This window comes from Hydra vulgaris, chromosome 02 (genome assembly GCF_038396675.1).
Source record: "Hydra vulgaris chromosome 02, alternate assembly HydraT2T_AEP".
Taxonomy (NCBI): Eukaryota; Metazoa; Cnidaria; class Hydrozoa; order Anthoathecata; family Hydridae; genus Hydra; species Hydra vulgaris.
The window spans coordinates 67885992-67911403 of NC_088921.1; the positions used below are offsets into that span (position 1 = coordinate 67885992).

The window sequence follows — 25412 nt, forward strand, 5'->3', positions numbered from 1 at the left end:
CTTTAGGAAGGGTATTAAGGCATCTAAGGAGGGTGTTAAGACATCTTAAGGAAGGGTGTTGAGGCATCTTTAGAAGGGGTGTACAGTATAAGTAACGAGATAAGAAAATGTACTATACAATGTACAGTATAAATAACTGGATAAAAAAATGTACTGTTTGTGAAATTAATTTTTTTTATAAATTTTGCTAATACTTAGAATTAAAAAGAAATTGGCAATCAAAATAAAAAATTTGAATGAGAAATCAATAGAAACTAAATTTGCCATTGAATATCACAACACAGATGTTTTAACCCTAACTCTATATTACTCTAAGCATATGTTCACTAAATTTCTTTGACATATAAAAATTAATAAAAACTCACACAGATTTTAAGTTAAATTTTCCATCTGATTCAATAGCATCAGCCAAAGTAAGCTGGAATTTCCCTACAGAACTAAGGGATGATTTGCGTCTATTGAAATACAAAGGTAATAAGTTACTATCTCCAAATGATGATTGTCTTCTATTAAGATCTATAGATAAAGTATTGTCTCCAATATTTCCAAATGAAGATTGACGTCCATTTGAATTTAAAGTTAGTGTATTATTTCCATTATTTACACCGCCAACTTTAATCTTTAAATCAATTGGTTTCACATCTGACAAAGATGTTAAAAATGGTGATTCGTTAACTCCAGCTTGTGTTTCTTCAATTTTTTTTGACTGAACATTATTAACTGATAATGTTTCTTCTTCAACTGTGGGTGCGCCATAACTTAATGTGCTTGTACTCATACCTCTATTTTCCAACTCGCTTTCATCTTGAGTTAAAATGTCAGCATTGGCTAGATTATCAACAGCAATTGCCAAGAACACATTAAGTAAGGTATCTAACAAGTTTGTCAAGATAAAAATAAAATTTTACAGAACTTCTATCTACAATATTTTTATCATACATGCAACAATAAGAATATTATTATTGTTGATGGAGAGAAACGCATCGTTTATTACTATTGTTTGAGGAAAAAAACTAGACAAATAATAATATTACTCTATATTGGTTCATGATTGATTTATAATAATATTACTCTATCACTGGTTCATACCAGACCAGTGTAGTATGTTTTACTATATAAGAAAAAACATATGCTATAAAAAAATATATGTTATAAAAGGCAAGATATTAGCTACATATTTTATAAAAACATAGCTTAAAAAAAAAACATTTCATTAAAAAAAAAACATTTAACTAATTTATCATTTAAAAGGAAATTGTAAACATTTGAATAAATAAATTCATATTCATAGTAAAAAATTTCATAGAGATACATTTTTAAATTTGGTCGAAACAAAATGAAAACTTCTTAAATCAAAAATGTACTTGATTAAATGCTCAAAATGAAAATTTTTTAAATCAAAAATTTACTTAATTGATTTTTAGAATAGAGTTTGAAGAGATACAGTTTCCAAAAACAACAAGCAGTAAAAAATAAAGTGAAACTAAAATGCCAAGAACTGTGTTTGGAGCACCATATGCCAACATTCCAGAATACATAACTGAATTCCAGTCTTCTCCAGTAATCACCTATAATTAAATTTTACAAATTTTAATAAAACTTTTTTTACATTTTGCATTTTCTAAAAGTAAAAATAAACCGCTTGTGAGAACCTGGAACACAGCCAGCAATGAATCAGGAAAACTGTCAAAATTTGCCCTTGATTTATCCCTTACAAATGTATTAAACCTAAAAAGAAAAAAATTTCATTACTTTTGAATGTGTTTATTTATATATATATATATATATATATATATATATATATATATATATATATATATATATATATATATATATATATATATATATATAATATATATATATATATAATATATATATATAATATATATATATATAATATATATATATATATAATTTCACTCGATTTATTTAAAACATTACTCAGAGTTTCACGCAAATAGCGATCATCAGATGTTACAAATCTCAAAAAAACAACGACGAAAAAAATATATTAAAAATACAGTGGAGTGTCTTCTTTGATAACATTAAAGTTATTCATCATATATTTGTTTTCATGGTGACACTTGGACGCAAGTTCGTTTCTTATTTAGTAAAGGCAATGGGGATGAAATTATATGATATTTTTCCATCAAGCATAAATTGCATGACTTACCACCAGGTTTAAACGGTTCAGCCTGGTCTAATATTTTCCACGAAAGGACAGGATTTACACCTTTCTTTTTTACACTCCACACAAATTTAGAAAGTTTGGTAGAGTTTGACCCACATTCATAATGAAAGGAATTATTGCGCTTGTAAAAGCGATCTTTAAAAGTTTCGAAGAAACCAACAAGTAGTTCACATCAAAAAAGTGTTTCTAGTACCTCGAATGTCTTCCTCCAGCTTTGAGGACAGCTTCTATTCTTCGAGGCATAGAGGCAACAAGAGAGTAACAGTAATCAGGCGTTATTTTTTGGGACCACGCGATTGTCTTCCTCCAGCTTTGAGGACAGCTTCTATTCTTTGAGGCATAGAGACAACAAGAGAGTAACAGTAATTAGGCGTTATTTTTTGGGACCACGCCTCCAGTATAGTCTCCTTCAAAGTTGTCGCCGACGCCGAGTTTGCTTTTGCCACTTCTGCTTTCAATTTTACCCAGCAATTTTCAATGGAGTTTAAATCCGGTGACGAGCCAGGCCATGGAGCAAGAACATTGATGGAATTCAATTGAAACCATGTCTTGATGATCTTTGCCTGATGATATGGCGCACCGTCATGCATAAAGATGTCACAGTTGCGAGTTCTGAGCCAAATAGGAACATTTTTCTTTATTATTTGCAAATAATTAACAGCTTTGATAGTTTCACCTGGCGGCATGAGATGGATTCCCGCTCGACCTCTGGCAGTAATTGCTCCCCAAACCATAATTGCAGGGCAATGTTTTACCACTAGAGCAACATAAAGGGCATTTTAGTGTGTGTTTGGTGGCCGTCGAACATTCACTTTATGCGTAGCAAATTGTTTCAGCTGCGATTCGTCTGAGAACATGACACGTCGCCATATTGCCACAGTCCAAATTTTATGTGCTTTACAAAATTTGAGGCGGTCACAAATATTTTTCTGAGATAGTTGTGGTTTTAATGCAGTGCGATAGGATCGAAGATCAAAATTGTCCACAAGACGCCGCTGAATGGTGCGAGAGCTCACATTCACATCAGGAGGCAGTTCATTAGGAATTTGTGAAGATGATGCCAGTGGGTCCTTCGTGGCTGCACGGCAGATCATAGCGTCAGTTTTTGATGTGGTACATTTCGGTCTGCCACTGGATCTTCCTGCAGCGCTGGTGCCGGTTGACTTGATGTACTGAATCAGGTTGTGAACAGTTGTCTTAGGCATTTGTAAACATGCAGATCATACATTCAGACTTCTCGTCTTCCATCAAAAGTTGTATTTTAGCACGTCTTCCAGGTGATGTTGTCGCCATAGTCAAATGCAAATAGTAATTCACATCCACGCATGCGATGGTATATATAACAATGGTACAACTGTTTTGATTGGCTGATAACTAGCCAATCACGCATGCAAAGCGTGATGGTGAAATTCCAAGGAAAGCACCTACACTACAATGTACATACTGTATACATAGATAAATAATGTGTGGTTGGATCTTTTTGGCCAGCACTGTATATATATATATATATATATATATATATATATATATATATATATATATATATATATATATATATATATATATATATATATACATACATACACATATAAATGCAGAATTAGATGCATGCAGATATATATATATTTATACATACATACATACATACATACATACACATATAAATGCAGAATTAGATGCGGATATATATATACATACATACATATATAAATGCAGAATTAGGTGCATGTGGATATATATATATATACACACACACACATATATATATATAAATATATATATATATATATATATATATATATATATATATATATATATATATATATATATATATTTATATATATACTAATTTCTGTTTTTTTTAATAATACAAAATAACCTACTTTCCACCAAAAAGTTGCATTCCAAGAAGAGCATTGATTAGTATATACAAAAGAAGGAGAAACAAAAGGCTGAGAATTGAATTTACAGCATTCATAAACGATGCAACTAGATTACGCAGTCTTGACCAATATCTAAAAAGGGAGGGAATCAAAATACTATCTATTTTTGTAAAAAATGAAATGATTTTTATGTATGTGCGTGTCTATATTGCTTCTGTCTGTCATATTGTTTCATATATGTGAAAGGAAGATTTTTTATTAGAAGTGGTATTAGAGTTTTAAAAGGTGACAGTCACTTGATGCACAATGCCATTTGTTAAATATTTCTTCAAGGACCAACACTCAAACAACCTAACATTTATAGACAAGCTTGCTTTATGAAACCAAAAAACGATGATGTTTTGTTAAGACTGGAGATATAGTTGTGTCATTAACAAATAGCTCCACTTTAAAAGTACAATTATCAGAAAGAACATTTATGTAGATGAGAAACCATACAAATCTAAGGATGAAACCTTGTAATACAAGTTAATGTAGTTGTAGTACAGGTTATCATAGTTGTAGTACAGGTTATCAAACTGAAGACAGAACTGAGAGTGTTGTCTATCAAGTGCAACTTTAAAAATACATTTAGATAAAAAAAACTAATAACTTTAGAAACTTTCCCAGATATACCTTTGAGGAGAGCTTATGGAGATGACAAGCATCTTTATCAAAGTCTGTTGATATGTCACAATAGAACCAATATATTTAAATTATTCTCACAATAAGCGTGTAGACCTGGTAAATTTTGCAAGAGGTTCAATTCTATGGATGAAAACTTACTTCAAAGACTACAAAAATTTTCTCCACCATATATTTAACTTGAGTACACACATGTGGAGCAAAAATATTGTTGCTTTTAAGTTATGGTAATAAATAACAAACTCTTGTTACAAAATTTTTTTACAAAATAACAAATTTTGTAACAAAATTACAAAATAACAAATTTTGTTACAAAATTACAAAATAACAAATTTTGTTACAAAACTACAAAATAACAAATTTTGTTACAAAATTACAAAATAACAATGTTACAAAATAAAACAATAGTTAAGATTAAAACTTTTATTTGGTTTTTTAAAGTTTCATGTCGGATAAAAAAACACTAATTATAGCAAAAAAAGTTCTTTTTTTTTTATCACCTCTCTTTTTTTTTCTTCATTGCCTGAAAAACATGGAGAAAAAGAAGGATACTAACCCATCCACCATCCTCTTTGTCAGAAATTTTATGTAATTACTGTTCTTCATTTTACATATACAAGAAGTATTTTTGAATTGTTAAACTAGATAAATGTAATTTTTTTTTTTTGCTATAAGTTTATTATTTCTTTAGTGATTTCCTTGGGTTTTTTGGGCTAATGCAGTTAGCATTGGCCCAAGATTAGCATTTTTATGGAGACTCCATCTAAAGACTTTTAAATATTTTCCTTCTCTTTCTTCTTTGTTTGAAAAACTGTTTGGATTCGGAAAATCCACCCACCATTTTCTTGTTCAATATTTTATTCAATGAATTTTAATTCCTTATTTTAAACATACATGAAGTATTTTTGATAAATAAAAACTTTTTTTTTTTAAATAAGTTATACCTATAGTGATTTATTTTTCATTTTTCTATCATTATTTAAAAATGAAATAAATTCTGTCATTATTGATAAACAAAAAAGAAATAGTAATCAACAATTTGTATATTAAGCGTTACTTAGTTTTCAATACTATTTCAACAATATATTTATCAGATTAGTTACTTTTTTTTATTAAAATTTTTGAAAGTCTTTATAAATATTATCAAGCTTCTTAAAGCAGTAGAGACATATTTATCATAAAATCTTATGATTACATATTAATTCAACATTTTTCAGAAAAAATAAAACATTTTTTTTACTAAAGCCCAATGTGTTCATTTCATGTAATCATAAATTATGATAGACATGAAAACTTTTTACTCTGAAACAATGATATAAAATATTGCAAAAAGTTCTAAAATGTTTATTTTAGACCTTCAGGAAGGCTTTATAAATTTTTATAATCAGCTCTTGGACAGAATTTGAACCATTAAATATTTTATAACATTAAATATTCTTTAGAAATTCTACCTATTTTTTATAATTACTAACTTAATTTTTCAAACATTTTATAAAACTAAAAACCTTTAAAAAGATAAGATTAGAGAAGTTAAAAATTTAATTAAAAGTTCATTTTGAAATCTTATAAGATATAAGAATTAGAAAAAAAAACATTTGATAACTTACTTTGTAACTTTAAAAACCCTTAGCAACCTCAGACATTGTAGAACACTAACACCAGCACCAAGTTTTGTTGTTATATCAAATATACTTAGTATCACTACCTGTTTACCAAAATAAATAAAATGTATATGAAAAAGTATGAACTTAAAATTTTTAAAATAGGAGAAAAATATTTAGTTACTCACAATTAATTCAAATACATTAAATCTTGATTTGCAATATCCATGAAATGACAATGCAAACACCTTTAACAGCATTTCAAGAATGAAAAATACTGTAAAAGTTTTTTCAGCTAATTCTAAAAACAAATAAAATTTATCTTCTAATTAATAAAAATAATAGTATAACAACAAATAAACTAAAATTTAAATTAAAAACTTAGCTTAAACTAAAAATTTAAAAAAATTAAACAAGATAATAAATAATAAAATTAAACTTACTTTGAACGTCTGTAAGCCAAATTGGTTGTTTATAATGATATGTTGCTAAGATAAAAGTGTTTATTGAAACCATAGCCACAACAAACCAAAAAAAAATGTTACGCTTGATAAAATTGCGTAGTTTAAGTCGCAAGTGCTTTATATGGAATGAAATAACCGATTTGGAATGATAACTTTTTATATGCAGTTGTAAATTCAAAGAGGAAAGAACAACAGCTGGATTAGAAATAATGCTACTTAATGAAGTTTCTTTTTGAGACTCTTTTGTATTTTCACTTATAATGGTCAAATCTTCTAAATTGAAACAATTTTTAGATATAAATATATATTTTTAAATATATGTATGTAGCATACTTACATATATTCATAAATATATATACATAATATGTATGCATGTATGTATGTATGTATGTATGTATGTATGTATGTATGTATGTATGTATGTATGTATGTATGTATGTATGTATGTATGTATGTATGTATTAGGGTGTCTCAAAAAATAACTTTTATTTTAAATTGTCTGCTACCACCCTTTAAATGTGTTCTATGTAATAAAATAATACTGGATTTAAAAAATTTTCATAAAAAAAAATATCTTTAGGGTTAGCTTAAGTCCAAACATTAGACAGGTCTCTAATATTATCAAAAATAAATTTCTTCAAAAGTATATCAAGTTGGGTCTCAAAAGAAGCAAAATTTAAAAAATAATCATTTTATAAACATTGAGAAAAAAAACTATAATTAAATTAAAGTTTTCTTTTTTTCAATGTTTATAATTAGCAAATAAGCATATTTTTAAATTTAATTAAAAATGTAATTTTTTAGACAGTGAAATTAAAAAAAAAATTTTTTAAGTTTTCAGAAAGTTGAAGTAAAATGTAAATCCCATTTTAAAACTTTATAACTGAAAATTTAAAAATGAAAAGAACTCAACTTTAAACCTGGCTTAGTCTTCTCAAGATTTTTACATTTGGTCCATTGTTTTTTAATATTTGTTTTTGACTTTTGCAAGTGTTTAGCAAAAAGTAATGTTATAAGGAATGCCGATGAAATTGTTATACATGCTTTAGGAACACTGATTAGCTAGAGATTATTTCAAAGAAAATGAATTATTAAATAAAAATAAAAAAAGACAAAATAATGGTAGAAAGCAATGCATCATTTATTTTAACAACCATCATAAAAAATTAAAAAACTAAGTATCAAAGATAAAGTCATCGAAAATAAAAAACAATCAAAGCTTTATTTAATCATTATTGGTGATCAAAACCACCAAGAAACCATTTTCTTGATCATTGACAAGATGAATCACTTGTATTAAATTTTTATTTTATTTTAAAAAAGCTAGTGTCAAACCAAGGTTGATTGCAAAAGGCGTAAAAACTTATTTATTATATATTGCATTTAAAAAAAAAATTATTTTAAATATTTGACTATAGGAGTATGCTACAATTTTTTATGGTATGCAGCTTTTTTTCTTTCTCTTTACTTCTCTTAGTTCATTCTCTTCTTTCAATTCTCTTCTTAGTTTATTTTCTATTTTCTATTCTCTTCAGTTTAAAAATTCTCTTCAGTTTATTTTAGATGTACAAAATACGCACAATATTTTTAACTTCTATAATTTTAATTTTATATATTTATATTTTTTGTAAAAAAAAAAAAAAACTGAAAAAAAAGTTATTAAACTAGTACAAAATAACAAAAAAATCCTAGAAAACTTTTTACCTCCTTTAGAAATCCATTCTAAATAAAAATCAGAAATTTTTTGACATTGTTGGTCTTCCCGCAACTTGAAAAATGATTGCCTATTTTCGACCTTTTCTCGTTCTTTAGCAAATTCACTAAATGTTAGTTTGTAATAAGTTAAGAAATTTTAAACCCGAATAATCTTTGGAGTTATCAAAACAAAACTGTTGCTTAGCAATTCACATTATCTTTTTTTGCTTATTTAAATAATTTCATAGATTTTTCTTTTTTAATTTTTAAAATTTGAAATTTATTTCAAAAAACGTGAAGCATATAGAAAAAAAGAAAAAACAAAAATTAAAAACTGAACCTTAAAAAAAAACTCTTCAAAAAACTAATCAAGAATCTAAACTCAAAAAAACACTTTTTTAAAAAATAAAAAACTTTATTTTATTTTGTTGAATGCTACATGAAAAACATGAAAACATGAAAAATTCTCTGTATGCAAAAAAGTTTATGCGAATAATACATGCTAATGAATGCTACATGAAAAATTCTCTGTATGCAAAAAAATTTATGCGAATAATGCAAAAAAAAAATTTTTTAATACAGTATTAAATGACCTGCTAAGTACACCAAGTACCAGGTGTAACATAAAAAATGAACCAACCAAAATTAAAGTTACATAATATGTATTCCAAATAATGCCAACTAAGTCCATTACATCTTGTGTCTAAAAATTTAATAATAATTTTAAATTTAAAATCTAAAAGATTAAATATGTTAATATAATCAAAATATTAAACTTCTTTTTAAAGATTTTAAAGATTAAATATATTAACGGAAAAATTAAAATCAAGCATACATAATACATAATATCAGTCCATCCTTCTAATGTAACACATTGGAATACAGTAAGCATTGAATAAAAAATGTTATCAAAAGATGAAATCCCTTGGTTAACACCAGGAGTAAATCTGGAACAAGTTTCATTACTAGAGCATTCATTACCATGAACAAAAAAGTATTCATTAATCATACTGTCACATGCTCTGTAAGTACCATCTTTAGATAAACTAACTATGAAACAAAAAAGTTTAAAAAAATTATAAAGATAAAAAAACTTTCAATAAAATGTTGTAGAAAATATAGATAATATTTTCTACATATTTGTTTTACTAAATTTAGATTTTGAAAATGAAACGATTTTAAAGTACAACTTTATAAAAATAATATATAAGTATAATTTTTAGGTAATATATAAAAACAAAAAATGCCTTTTCCCAAAACAAATTTTGGGAAAATTTAGTCCAGAAGCAAAATCTGTGAAGTAAGCATTTTTAAGGTTTTAGGAGAAAAAAATTTAAATTGCCTATGCTCAACAAATCAAATTTGATGACACATGAGTTCCCTAAAGCATTTGTGAAACATGTAGAACGCTTTGAGTAGAATATTATGAAGTTCATCAAGCTGAACTTTATCAGTTCAAAAGGACTAATGTTAAAACACCCACAAGATGAAATCCTTGTGAATACTTGATTTGCTGAATTGATCATTTAAAATTGATAGAAAAGCACCTTTTTTTAACCACATTTTTAGATAGTAGGCATTTTAAGAATTTGCGGCAAAATAAAGCTCTAAGAAGCTACAGAGAATATTCGATAAAAAAGCAAGATTTGAAGAAAGAAATTCGAATACTATATGAAATAGAATATCTAAATAAAATAAACAAAAAAAAAGGAAAATTGAAAAAAAAAACTTTTGGTAAAAAATATAATATACCTTAATATTTTACTCTTTTTTTTTCTTTTTTTTAGGGCATTTGTTATTTTCCACTACCAAAATTGATACAAGTTAGTTGATTAAAAAATCAAATATTATAAAGAAAATAAAAGCATTTTTTGATAAAATTTAATAAATTTTATCAAAAAGTCATAAGTACTACTTTAATAGCAACTTTTGTCTGTCATAAGGGAAATACTTTATTATTTGCGCTAAAAATAAGGACAACTTTAAAATTTGTATTTTAAACGTTTTTACTAAACTGTTTTTATCAATGCACAGGAAAGCAAGGAAACTAATTACTGTTTATTTGTAAATATTTATTTTGCATTTAAAGCTAATAGTTTATTGTCTGATAAACTTTTGTTATCGACGCTCCAAAAGCTTGTGGACTAGTGCATTCTTAATTTACTTAACTTTTTTAGTGAAATTTTCAGGACTTATTCATTGAAGCAGCACAATGTAAGGAAAATCATAGAAAAGAGTGAGGCTTAACTTGGAAGCATCGAGAGGGAATAAAAGATTCCTTGCCTGCCTGAATCCACAAAGTTATGTAAGAAGCACATTTGTCAGCAGGAAGATGAAAGATTTCTACCCAAGGGCCATCAGAAAGAAAATTAACCCTATTATTGTACCTCTTACTACTACCTTAAAGCTGAGTCCCGTCAGCTTTAAGGTAGTAGTAAGAGGTACAATAATAGGGGACTCAGATGATGAAGAAGAATGAGATAATGGTTTTAGAGAGATCAAAGCGTGATCAGAAGCAAGTAGTATAATATGCCGATTCTGGAACAAAATTTATTTCAACCATAATTTCATGCATAATTTCATATCATATTTAAGCTATAACTTCAACCATATTTTGTTAACTAACGGATTCTGGGTCAAAATTTATTTCAACCATAATTTCAACCATAATTTCATATCATATTTCAGCTATGATCATAACCATAATTTCTGAGCTAAGATAAAATAAAAATAAGCTTCATCATAACCATAATATATATATATATATATATATATATATATATATATATATATATATATATATATATATATATATATATATAAACTATGGTTACATCATAACCATAATATCTGAGCTAAAATAAAATAATATAAAAATAAAATAATGGTAGTATAACTACTATAATATATACATAATTTTTTAAGTCAAAAATTTTTCATAATTTTAAATCAATTTTTTAAGTTAAGCTATAGCTCATTGATTTCACAAATGAAATATACGCGTAAATGTAATATAGCCTAAGCGTAAATGTAATATAGCTCATGCGTAAAAGAAAACATGCCCTATTGCAGCAAAATTGCGATTGTCCAGTTTGTGCATCCCCAGAGTTTAATGTAACTACTAATTTTCTTCCAGTAGGAGCACTAGGCATGGAATCAGTAAAATTTCTGTAAAATGCGATAGTAGTTGTAGAGTCAATCAAATCTTTTGATTGATACAATAGTCCAGATGATTCATTATTAAATGATTTAATATTACCAGCGTTCCACGAAGAAAGATAAAAGTCTTCAAAACCAGATGAGCAGTATATACAAACACTATTCGCATCAAATCCAGAAAGTAATTTGTATTTATTTTTGTTATATTGTGTCCAAAGTTGTATAACAGAGCTTGTATTTACTGGAGAATTGTATGCTTCATATATGCGTACTCCAGTTTCCCATCGCTCTCCAGATTTATCAATATTATGCATTATAATATATTTAAGATAAACACCATGATCAGCACTGTCTGTTGTGTCTAATGATATATATTATCTACCATAAGTTGTGCTTGTATATCTAATTGTTTCTGAGTATAATTTAATAGATGATAATGATTAAGGTATTGATGTATTCAGCATTGTAATAAAAGGTTGTATGCAATATGTTAGTGGAGTTTTATTGTATAATTGAATTACTAGACTAGTATTAAATGGTAAATCTAGTGTAAAGTATCCTCCTAATACATTAGCCATATGCACATTAAAGCCTTGTAAAGAGTTTGCATAAAATGACTTATTAAGTGGGTCAAGTGGAGAAAATAATAAACCACAGGCTAAAGGAATATCACTTACTCCAACACTGTAGAAGTAGAATAATCTCCTACGCAAAGTGCATGATCTGCGTATATTGCGTTATACGTTACCTGCGTATATACATTACCTGGCACATTATGATTAGAACCGAATCCTTGAAATGCTAGCCATAGTTTTCTTAGAGTATCAAGACCAGAAGGTTGTACAAAAACTGTTGTTGCATCAGCACCTGTATTTGGTAGAACAGTCTGTTTACTCCAAGGCATGATAAACTTGAATTTGGTGTTATTCCTAATTCATTAAGATTAAGTGTTTTATCATCAACATAATTTTTTGTAGTAGCATCATGTGAGTAAGTAGGTTCTGCTACATTTATTAATTTATTAAAATTCATATTAATATTACTAGTTGCATTATTTTGTCCATCTCTCCTAATGATCAAGTTAGCTTGAGATATTGTTAAACCATTTACAGCTACAACTGAATTAGTGTCGCGTTCGAATTTATCAACAGTCATTTTGTTTTTATATACAATATAAAAAGAAATTTTTTTTACAATATATTTTTTAAAATAGATTTTTTAAATTACCATAGATTATTAATAATATTTTGAAAATTGCATCCTTCATCTAGTTTTTTTAAAACATATAAACACAAGTGTCCACAGAATGAGGTATTTCCAAATTGAATTCTATCACTATTATAATAAATAGGACTTTTTAAATAATTAGCAATTTCAACTGGTGGTGGTTGTCCATAAGAGTCAAAACTTAGTTTTTTATCTCTGTCTTTGTACCAGCAAATCCAATGAAATCCCTACGTACTTGAATCTCCTGTATTTAATATTCCAAATTCTTTTTTTTGTGTATTTTTAGGTAATTCATCTCTTACAAATACACCTTCAAAATGTTTTAGTTTTAGTCTTTTTGCTGTTTTGATCAATTGGAAATTTGTTAGTAATTCATTTGGTAAAATTATTCCTTCTACATTGATAATTGTTATTAATTTTTTCCATTTTTACTTATAAATTGTTTTTTTTTTAAAAAAAAACAATTTGGGCTCTTTGACCTATTTGACCTATAAATTATTTACTTCTTTTAGTTTGTAGTGTTCATATGCTAATGTGTGTATTCTATCTTCTAAAATAAATCTTTTATCGTCTTCTGCGCTTAATGCTATTTTATTGACCTCTTCTGTGTAAATTTCATGTAAACGGGGCCTTATCACATTCATTTTCCTAATATGAATCTTTTTATTTAATAAACAATCTTTATAATCTTCATGTACTATATACTTTTTAACTACATTTTTCTTTACTCCCTTACATTTTCTGTTATCTTTTCCATGTACTTTGTAAGAATACAACTTTGATCTGAGTCCTACAAATTCTTCAATTTGTACTCCTCCAGTCTCATCTTTAAACATTCTTATTACTTTCTTATTAACACCAACTTTAAAATCGGCATTATTAATTGCTAGGTGCTTTGAGTCAAATTCAATTGTATCAAATTTGCTTTCAATATCTTTAGAAATATCTGCGTAAAAGTCTTCTGTTTTAATTTCATATGCAAATGAATCTGTATCTGTGAATAATAGTTTTGCTCGATCAACATATTTTTTCTTTATGTAACCATAATAAAATTTGTACATTAGTGTTTTGCTCAAATCTAACATACACATTCCTAAGTAAATTGGTTTAGCATATTTTAATTTTGTTCTTTTCATATGTATTGCAATTAAGTTTTCATCAAATATTGTTCAACTTTCAAAGTTACTAATCTAATATCAACTCTGTTTTCAATATTCTCCATTGTTTTTCCAAATACTGAATTATTCATGAGTTTAAAAAAGTCTTTTTCAAACTCATTAGTTGCTTTAGTTCTAAGGTTTGTATTTAGTTCAATGTATTCATTTAGCCATGCTCTTTCTTCAAATTTTATTCTTCTATGAATTTTGTAATCTTTAATCCTAATCTTTCATACAATTTAAGATTTTCATAATGTACTATATAATTTTTCTTATTATTTGAGTTAGGTACTTACTTTTCAACTTTATCAATAGTTATTCTTTCAGGTGCAAGTGGATAATCATTATGTTCATCATGTAGATATTCAGGGTAATCTAAATCAACTTCCAGTATACATGGAATTGATTTCCAGTTCATCAACTCATTTTCATCCATTCATTTAAAACCATGTGTTGGAAGTGGTTTACTCATTGCCCATCCATATAAATTATTAGCAGCTAGATACTGTATATAAGTTGATTGTTTGCTTTGGTCATATTTATCGCCCATGTACTTATTATTAGAAGTTCCTAATCTATTATATATCATACTAATTCTACCTCGTATTCCTTTCTTTATCATCAGTATCATATCGTAATCACTTAGCAATTCTAATTTTATCTTTGTTTTCTTCAATGCTGCATCCCAAGCTAATCCTGGTGATGTATAATACCAAGCAGGATCTAATTTATAGCAATTAATGTAAACATCTCTAAAATTTTCAAAGATGTCAGCAAGTAAAAGCACATCTGAAACGTTGTACAAATCATTAGAATCTCTAAATGTTTTGCAATTAAACTCATTCCATACAATTTGTGCATGTGAGTAATCATCATCACTTATATCTTCATCGTTTAATTTTGAAAAGAATGATTCTTTTGGCGGTAACTGTGTCTCATTAAATCTATTAATACAATCAATCCAATCATATGGGTATACACCTTTTCTTAGTAACAGATCTAATTTTTTACCTGAATATAATTTTCTGATATTTTTGCACTGGTCTTTTGCTAAATTCTTTGATAAAGCATCTAAATTAGAAGGCATAAATCTATAACTATCTAAGAAACGAAGTTCACATTTAACTTCAACTTTCTTTCCATCTTTAATAAACTCATCATCTTTATTTTCTCAAGAAAAGCTTAAATATTTTTCTTTATTGTTTGGTATACAACTCAACTTTCCTCCTGATAATTTCTTTATAAACAAGTGAGAATCATAACCAGATAAGTTGTGAAAGTTTAAAATTTTGGAATTTTATAATTTAAATTGCAATTTTGATGAGCAGCACCTCTATATTTTCCAGTAATATGACAATGGTCACGTACTTTATCTTTTCCAAGATCTTCTCCACAAATGTGACATGATACTGCAGCATTAAAATCAAGCTTGTTTTCAGGAGTAAATATTATCTTTTTTGGAAATTTAATCATGTTATAAATTTTTGTGATATCTTCTTGTAAACTATCAACAAAAATTTGTGCAACATCATCTGTTTTATTAGTTGAAGTAAATGTAACTGGGCTGCTTTGATAAATACTTTTGCCAAAACATTTAATATGACAACAGAATGAACTTGGAATATGTTTTTGATATTGCTTAGTATATGAATCATTCGGATTTGATTCACAAGTGTTGATTGGTCTATTATGATTAATGAATTGCATTGTTGAATTTGATGCTGGAATACGTACTGAATCATGAGTGTTACAATGCGATTTGTGCTTTGATAAAGATTCTTCAGTATTAAATCCTAATAAGCAATTCCTACAATAGTATATTTTATGTTGTGTCTTTGATGTTTGTGAAGAAAGTAATCTGTTAAAATTTTTTATTAAACAATAATGATTAGTAGTTTCATTTAAAATTAATAATAAATCTATTAAATATAGACGGTTGTCAGTATCAGATATACGTAAAGGATAAACTGATGAATTTTCATATCCAAATATTATACTCTATAATATTTATATCCATATTTTCAACAGAAACAAACATCCAACATGACCCAGACTGTTGATATAATGATAATGATTCTAAAATTTTCTGCTTTGATATTTCATAAAACTCATCTAAATCTGTTGATTCTAATACAACTTGATTATTGGTTCTAAATACACCAGTTGTGATTATAGTTTTTCCTATCAGAATAGAAGTACGCTCCATTTCACAATAGAGAACTATATAAAGTTATGAATTTTTATTTTCTTTTAGTACTTTAATAGTGCTATTTTTAGCAGCATTTTTGAAGGATGAAGCATCGTAACCTTCTATTCCTTTAGCTGTAAATTATTTTGTCACATTTTTAATAGATGATTTCTTTAATTTAAATTCTATTTGTTTTCCAAATTTATTGTACAACTCTACAACTTTAGATTTTAATGCTTTCATCTTTTCATTAGCTGTTTTTTTAATTTTATCAGGAACATAAGACATAATCCAATCTGCAATAGAATTGTATATATTACTTGATTCTTTTTGAGATATTGCTGTATTAGTTGCAATAAAAGGTGTAGGAGTTAAAACTGTTGAAGATGATATATCCGGAATATGTTTGTCTAATATATTTTTCTGTTCGACTGATGTAGATTGTAACACTCTTATGAGATCACTTTTTCTCATTCTATAATAATATTTAATTTTTTGCTCTTTTGCGATTTGTTTTAATTCTCTGACATTTTTGTTTTCCATTTTTCTTTAAATTTTTCAAAATAAAAAATCTTGTCGTTTTTATTATTATATCTTTATTCTGATTTTAATTTTTAAATACATCCCCATCCTTGCATTCTATAATAATATTCAATTCTTCGATATTTTGCAATCTCCTGTTCTTTTGTAATTGTCAATGTTTTATATACAAAAGGTGTAGGGGTTAAAATTTCTGAAGATGTTATATCTGGAATAAGTTCATTGAGTATATTTTGATTTTCCATTTTTTATATAGCAAGATTTTTTTCTATATTTATATTTTCTTTAAATAATTTTTCAAAATAAAAAAAATCTTATTATATTTTTATTATTAAAAATATTTACAAAGCACATGTAAGTATTTTTTAAGCATCTTTTATTTTTTAAATTTTTCAGAATTTATTTTTTCAGAACTTAATATTTCAACCTTAAATCCATTATCAACATTTCCATCACGTAATTCAAGATATCTCCATTCATGCTTAGTTTCACACATAGGACTATATAATGATTTATATATTTTTATTTCTCCAGTTTCCATGTTTCTTTATTTAACAGTGACTGGTTTTTTCTTAATTGTTCTTAATCTTTCATATTTTGGATCTATTTTTTTTTTTTTTCTTTTTCGCTTTTTTCACATTTTTTCTAGGTCTACCAATTGGATTCTTTTCATTATTTTCTATTACTGGATGTATTCTATGTCTGCCAACTGGTCTTTTCTCATTTACTTCTTTCACTTCAGTCATAATAGATTTTTTATTTAATAACCCATTATCTATAGCAATCATTAGCAATGTAGCGAGATTGTCAGATGTTTTTGGAATGTTATTTTCTTCTAATAGATTTTTTAAACATTTCTTTGTATATTTCATTCTTTTAATATATAAAGAAAAAAAATTAATTAATTTTCAAAAAAATTTAATAAACAGCATTCATTTTATTTCCGTCTGATTGAAATTCTAACATTCTATCAGATATTACAACTGCAATTGCTTCAGTATTTGCTGGAACAGCTGTATTAAATTTTGCTTTAATTTGTACATCTATTGTTGATGATTTTAATCTTTCTGATTGCCTACTAACATCAAAAACAAAAAGTGGGTATAAATCTTTATACTCAGAAGGAGTTATTTTGCTGTGTGTAATCAATTCATTCATTCCATAAAATTTTTCATTAAACACAGCTGCATCTCTATAAGCTCTTGAAAATTGCTGGTTTGGGAATGATAAATTATAATCAACAGCAGGATATCTTTCCTGATTAAGCATAATGTACATATTTTTCAAGTCACAATGATTAAATATTGAAGAATTAGCATTTTGGTCTCCATCCTTACTTGTTTGAAATCCAACAATAATGTATCTTGGTTTTTCAAGAGATGTCTTTACGCTCAATCTCCAAGAAAATGCAGTAGATTGTGGAGCAGATATAGCATCACACTGGCGTGCACGAAAACTTACTGAAAGTGTCGCTTTTGATTCAATTTTGATTAAGATTAACTTTTCCTGCAGCTACAGCAGCAAGCTTAAAAATTGCGTCATCATCACTTTTTCTTACAAGAGTTAGTGTATGTTTAAATCCATAAATAACTTTGTCGTAATCATCACAGAATCCAAAAATGTGTCTTAGAGGTAGCAAAATGAAAATGTTCCTTTTGTAGTTGGTTTCTGAATTATGTATGTTTGTCTTAATGCAAACCCTGAGTTATCAGCAAGTACTGTTGTTGTTGCAGTATCTTTATACCACAATTGATTTAATCATTGTGCTAATTGAAAGTCATTTGGGTATTTAAGCATTGCAGCTGCTTGACCTGGATGATAAACTGTTTCTATATCTTGGTTTGATAATTGGTATGATATTTAACTAAATAAATGCATAATACCATTATTTGTAAGCGTTACTGCATCTGCATTAGCATAAGCTGTTCCATCAGCAAGTTTAACAAGTTGTCCTTCAAATAAGAGAAAAGCCTCAGATAAAAGTGTGAACAAATCTTGTTGCTCAACGTTGATTCTTATTTCTCCGGCATTTAGATTTGTATGAGCCACCGGCTCATATTCATGGAATTCAAATCTTTCAATTCCATTATCTACTTTTGGTTCTTCTTTAAAATTTAATACATCGGAAGTTGTCATTTTGTTTTTTTATATACAAAATTAAAAAAGTTTTTTTGATTGACAATTCTTAAAAACTAATAACTGTATAAAAAATTACGCAAGTTGAAGACTGCGTCCTTTTTTTAACTAGATCTTCTATTCTTATAGCATTTTCATTTAATACTTTTTTTACTGCTCTTATTGCAGACCCCATCATCATTTTATTTATATTTGTTCTTTCATCATCACCATTATTTTTTTTTAGATCTGTAGATCCAGATTTCATTAGATCATTAGATCCAGAATTATTCATTAAATTTGAAATTAATTCTCCAATTTTTTTATTAGCAGCAGTATTTGGTTGAGAAACTATTTTTGAAGATGCTTTATCAATTATTTGTTTTCCTTTTCAACTGCAGCATTTCTAGCAGCTTCTATTGCTGATGTTGAAAGTTCTTTTCCTGCTGATTTAGTAGCAGCTATTGCAGTTTTTCCTAAATCACTAGCAGCCAACTGCTTCAACATAGCTGATGATATTCTTGTTACATTTGACGCTTTTATTCGTTTAAATAAATCTCTTATACTTTCGAATATACCACTTCCTCCAATAAAATATTTTTTTCTATATCTCTTATTATGAACAATTAGCATTTTTTATGTACTATATAATTATTTTGTATTGCTTTATACTGTGAACTATTTATTACACCTTACCGTAACAATTCATCACAAATTGCAACAGCTTCATTTCTTGATCTAGTATTACCTGCTTTCCATGCAGCTATACATAATTTAAGTATTTCAATTAACGCATTAGGGTCGCTAGGAAAAATTATAGTTTGTACTCCTGTTCCTTTTGATTCACGCTTCTTATTTTTTTCTTTTATATCTCTCCAATTGCGAGGTATTATTTCTCTGCATTTTCCACTTCGAGATGACTTTGGTTTGTATGGGTTTTCAGTAGTGATTGCATCTGTTTGTATAAATATATACCAATAATTTTTAAGATCATTTTCATTATATATTGCCTTATTAGGACTAAACTTTGTTCTCAACTCCCAAAGACCAGGAGTACCATAATATGTTTCACCATCAATAATTATATCATCATCATTAATATATATTGGCTTTTTTCCAATATATAACATATCATCTTTAGAATGTATTCCAAATGTAGTATCTGTAGACTTTTTACTATTAGTATACATTCTTAGATAATCTGTTGCAATTTTTCCAAGCTTCATAGCTTTATTTTCTTCATAAGAAGCCATTAGTTCTTTATTTGCTTGCTTAGCCATTAATTCAGGAAAGAATTTGAAAAAGAGAGTGCAAATTTATTAGCTTGATCTTGCAATTTAGATATGTTTTCTTTTATTCCATCTTGACTATCAATTAATGGCTTGTACAATTTTTCTAAGTCTAACTGTAAATTAGTTTCAACCATCTTGTCATAAATTTTTCCTCTGTATTCTTTTTTTAATACCTAAGAATTCTTTAACAATTTGATCTCTTTTTTCAGGATCTTCAATTTTTAGAAATGACATTTTGTTTTTTTATAAGGAATATAAAAAGACACAACACAACTATGTGTTGTATTTTGACAATTTATTTTAATAAATTATTTTGTGTTTTGATGTTTACATTTTTACTAAATCTAGTTTGGAGTATATTAATTGCCTTATCTCTTCCTTGTTTAATTAATGATTCCTTAGTTTGTTTATTTATTAATTCATTTGTTTTTGTTCTAATTTGTTTAAGCATGACTTTAAATTTTTCAACTTCACTAAGTATCAATTTAAATTCATTTTCATTTATATATCCATCTACTAAAGCTTTAGAAATATAGTCACTTATTGTATTTAGTTTTGAATCAGCTTGTACCTTAATCTTTTCATGCTTTTCTGCTTTTAAATTTAATTTTTTACTAACTTGCCCTCCTATTAATGATAAAACACCTGCTCCTAATACTGCACCCTCACATGCAATAACTACTTGTGCTGCAACTATTGTTGCTAAAAAACTAATTCCAATAGTTCCAAATGTCATAGTGCTTGCTAGTAGTGCATTACCAATTGTTCAAATTATTTTTACAGCTATATGATACTTTTTACTTAATATAATTCTATTTTCTCTCTCACTCTCTAATTCTTTTTGAATTTTATTAATTGTGTTTAGACGTTACATATGTCCACTAATCACCTGACTTTCTTCATTAGGTGCACTTGGAAGATTTGGGTATATTTTATATTCCATTTTTAATAAGTAAAAAAAATATTTTTTAAAAAACATTCACAATAAATTAACAAAGCATAAACTATCTCCTTTTTTAATCAATACATCAGAATTAGAATTATTAACAACATTTACTACAATATCATCAACAGACTCTGATACTACAGAATCTTGTAAACTTAACATTTTTAATTTAAGTTCTTGTTTTAGTGAAACTAACGCAACACCTTCATTAACTAATACACCAAACTTTAAAAGAATATATTGATTTGATATAGATTTTATTGTAATATCATTTTGTGCAAATATTTCATATTTATTCTTACTTATTAATACTGAAGGGTGCTTTAAATCTTTGTGTACCTTAGAATGTACTTTAAGAAGTTTTTTTATATGTATATATATATATTTATTATATTATATATATATTTCTTTATAAATTTATGTAATGGCGGATTATTTCTTGGCATTTTATTATACATATAAAAAAATTTCAAGAAATCAGAGAATCATATTCAAAAATGGAATATTAGCAAATGGTGAATTTGGTACTAATAATAAACATGATCCTGTTGATGTATATCCATTTCCACTATGTAAGTACAATCCATCACCTACAGAGCCTCCCTTACTCCATGGTCTCAAATATAAACCAGATCCTGCAGCTGTCATTTTAACTCCTTTTCCATTCTTTTTTAAGTACACAACACCCCTTCCAGCAATTTTATCAACCTACTCCTGTTAATGAACCTGTTGCAAGTGCTGGAGCAACGCTTTGTAATAAAAATCTTCCAGCTTTTTAAGTTTTTCTAATTGCCCTTGCAAAACATTTATTTTAATATTAGTAAAAAATAAGTAAGTACTAATTTTTTATATACAATATAAAAAATTATTTTACTTCTCATATATGAAATATGATACTTTTTCTCCTCGAAAAATCCACAAGATTTCCATCTTGATCAAACAATTTATTTTCCATTTTGATATTGTTTTTAGTGTTACTGGTAAATAAATCAAGTTATACCGCTCTAGAGCAATTTTATATCCAGGACCTACAGTTGGGAAAAATGATTGATAATGTTTTCTGTTCCTCCATTTATATATGATTCTATTATATCACTTGTAATACGTATGCTATTAACCTTGAATATGTCTACTTTGTTAGTTGATATATTGTAGCCTGCTGAATATATTCCACTGTCAAAACCAAAAACAGTTCTAATTGAATTTGAAGTTGTAAAATCAACTTTATAACCAGTTGCAATATTTAAAGCTGATCTTAATGTATTATTATTTCCTTCAATTGTAATATTTGCAACTCCTCCACTTGCATCGCCATTTCCTGTCATAATGAATATATTTATTTATATCATTATTTTCATAACATCCATCTGGAATGTTTATATCCTTCCAAGTTGCTCCATTTTCTGCGCTACATCTAAAATTGTTGTTTGAAGAATTAATATTAGGAAAACTGGAATATATCTCTAAACTAACTAGAGCCATTTTATATTCTCTGTCTTCTCTAAGGGGAATAATAGGAGCAAACTTAGTTTTTATGATATTTTATGACATTGCTAATTCCACTAACTGATACATATTGACTCTTACTCATTTTTGTTTTTTATGTATACAAGAAAATATTTTTTTATAATTTTTTTATAACTTTTTTATATATAAAGATTTTTATAAATCACAAGTTGGTATATAAAAATTATCTAATCCACTTCTATATTTTCCATAATCTCTTTTAGAAGATCTATAATAACATATAGATAGATCTATAATAACAAATCCATGAGGCTCTGACCAAGCATCCTTACAAAATTTTACAAACTCGTCTTTTGCCATATCACTCGAAACATGATCTTTATAAATATGATTTAAATTCTTTGAATCTTGTGGAAATAAGCAAATAAAATTTTTATTTTCTTGTATAGTTTGTCTAGGTAACATAAAATAATTTTGTGCAAGATAGAAACAATCTACATTACTATGTCTTCCTCTTATATATTATTTTTTACACTTATTTTGTTTAGTTAATTATAAATCATCAGATATCATCAAATTATTCTTATGAATATCCAGATCTTCAAGATCAGGTACATCTTCTGCTGTTTCAAAAAACCTGCACTCCATGTCTGTTTTCTCATTTAAATTTTTTGAAATGTCTTCAATTATAAGCTCAGGTTTTGCATTTAATTCTTCTATTTTGTCTTGTAACTTAAATAGTTCAAGAATAATTTTCATAATTTTTTTCAATAGATCGTTTTAATATTTTGTATTCTGGTTGAAAAAGAGATTTTCCAAAAACTTGTAAATTATTATAGTCTAACCAACCAGGTCTTAAAAGTAAATTTAATAATAAAGTAGTTTTTCCACAACCAGACTTTCCAAAAATAATTCCTCTTATACTCTTAGGTAACAACTTATTATTGTTTCTCTTATTGTTATTTACATTCCATGATAAATCTGTAATATCCATTTTTTTATTTACTATATATAAAAAAATCTACTGTGTTAAATGCAAAAACAAAACAAATACACTAAACTTGCAATATGCTGTGAGTAAAAACAAAAGAAATAAGCAATGTGGAACTTGCCCTATTTGTGGAAAAATAAAAAATAAATTTGTATCAGCAAAGAAGGAGGTGATTTAGTTAGTTCAATTAATTCAGCAACAAGTAAAATAAAACTACCATGGTCAAAGTTTCCAGGTGAAATGCATTTACCTGGTATGAACTTTGCAGGTCCTGTTCTAATTTTGGATGAACGATTAACTTCTACAGACGCATATAAAGAATGGAGTAAACCTGTAGATAGAGTTGATAATGCAGCTTACTATCACGATCTTGTTTATAAATACTTCGAGGACACAGCAAAAAGAAATTTAGCTGATAAAATTATGCTCGAAGAAATGGATGCTATAAAAAATCAATAATATGTGAAAGAATTAAACAAAGTATTATAAAATCTATTATATCATCTAAAGCAAAGTTTGGGCTAGGTGTTGAAAAAAACTACCAACAATCAGTAAAAAAGACAAGGATAAAGAATTAAAATGGACTGACAAACTTGCAAACGAATTTCATAGACCAGTTGTAAAATATTTCAGAAAAAGAAGTTATAAATGGAAAGTTCTTGTAAATAGAATTGGTGAAATCTGGGCTGATTTAGTTGACATGCAATCCTTATCTAAATTCAAAGACGGTATAAAATACATATTAATGGTGATAGATGTTTTTTCAAAGTATGGATGGATTGTTCCATTGAAAAGTAAAACTGGAGTTGATGTTGCTAATGCTTTAAATAAAATCTTTAAAGAAAGAAGGTGTCAAAAAATGTGGGTGGACAAAGGCTTAGAATTTTATAATAAGCACTTTAAAGCGTTAGGTATTGAGTTATATTCAACTGAAAATGAAGAAAAAAGTTGTGTAGTTAAACGTTGGAATAGAACAATGAAAGAGAAAATGTTTAAGTACTTTCAAGCTAATTCTACTAGAAAATATATTGATGTTTTCAATAAAATGGTAAATAAATACAACAACATAAAGCATTCTTCAATTAAAATGACACCAGTTGCAGCTAGCAATAAAAAGAATGAAAATATTGTTTGGTTAAATCTAAACGGAAATACACAATCAGAGTCTGTAAAACCAAAGTTTTCAATTGGTGATAGAGTTAGGATAGTTAAAAAGAAAAAAACGTTTGAAAAAGGGTACACACCGAGAAGGACTGAAGAGGCTTTTACTGTGTCACAGATTCAGTTCACAGATCCATGAACGTATAAAATAACTGACGATAATCGTAAAGAAATACAAGATACTTTTTATGAACAAGAAATGCAAAAAACTGATCAAAAAATATTTAGAATTGAAAACGTTATTCCTAAACTCAAAAACAAATCATTAGTAAAGTGGTATGAATATCCTGAGTCGTACAACTCATGGGTTAATAATAAAGAATTGATAAGTCTGTAAAATTAGTTATTACGCATAGCTATATTACATTTATGCTTAGACCATATTACATTTACGCGTAGATTTCATTTGTGAAATCAATGAGCTATAGCTTAACCTAAAAAATTGATTTAAAATTATAAAAATTTTTATAAAATAATTTTTATAAAAAATTATAAAAATTTTTTTAGCTCAGAAATTATGGTTATGATCATAGCTGAAATATGATATAAAATTATGGATGAAATTATGGTTGAAATAAATTTTGGCCCAGAACCCATTAGTTAACAAAATATGGTTGAAGTTATAGCTTAAATATGATATGAAATTATGGT

At 26.9% G+C, this 25412-nt stretch overlaps 1 protein-coding gene across 2 annotated transcripts in view; it reads right to left on the minus strand.

Annotated features, from left to right (window-relative positions):
* Positions 1-25412, minus strand: part of LOC101239935 (voltage-dependent L-type calcium channel subunit alpha-1D) — a 109418-nt gene that overhangs the window by 62972 nt on the left and 21034 nt on the right. For both annotated transcript variants that reach the window (XM_065791769.1, XM_065791770.1), the window contains 10 exons: positions 9354-9568; positions 9112-9221; positions 8528-8643; positions 6803-7096; positions 6548-6660; positions 6366-6463; positions 4075-4206; positions 1653-1728; positions 1445-1568; positions 366-873 (listed from right to left, as the gene is read on the minus strand). In XM_065791769.1, the coding sequence (XP_065647841.1) occupies positions 366-873; positions 1445-1568; positions 1653-1728; positions 4075-4206; positions 6366-6463; positions 6548-6660; positions 6803-7096; positions 8528-8643; positions 9112-9221; positions 9354-9568 (1786 nt within the window). The remainder of the gene's footprint in view (positions 1-365; positions 874-1444; positions 1569-1652; positions 1729-4074; positions 4207-6365; positions 6464-6547; positions 6661-6802; positions 7097-8527; positions 8644-9111; positions 9222-9353; positions 9569-25412) is intronic.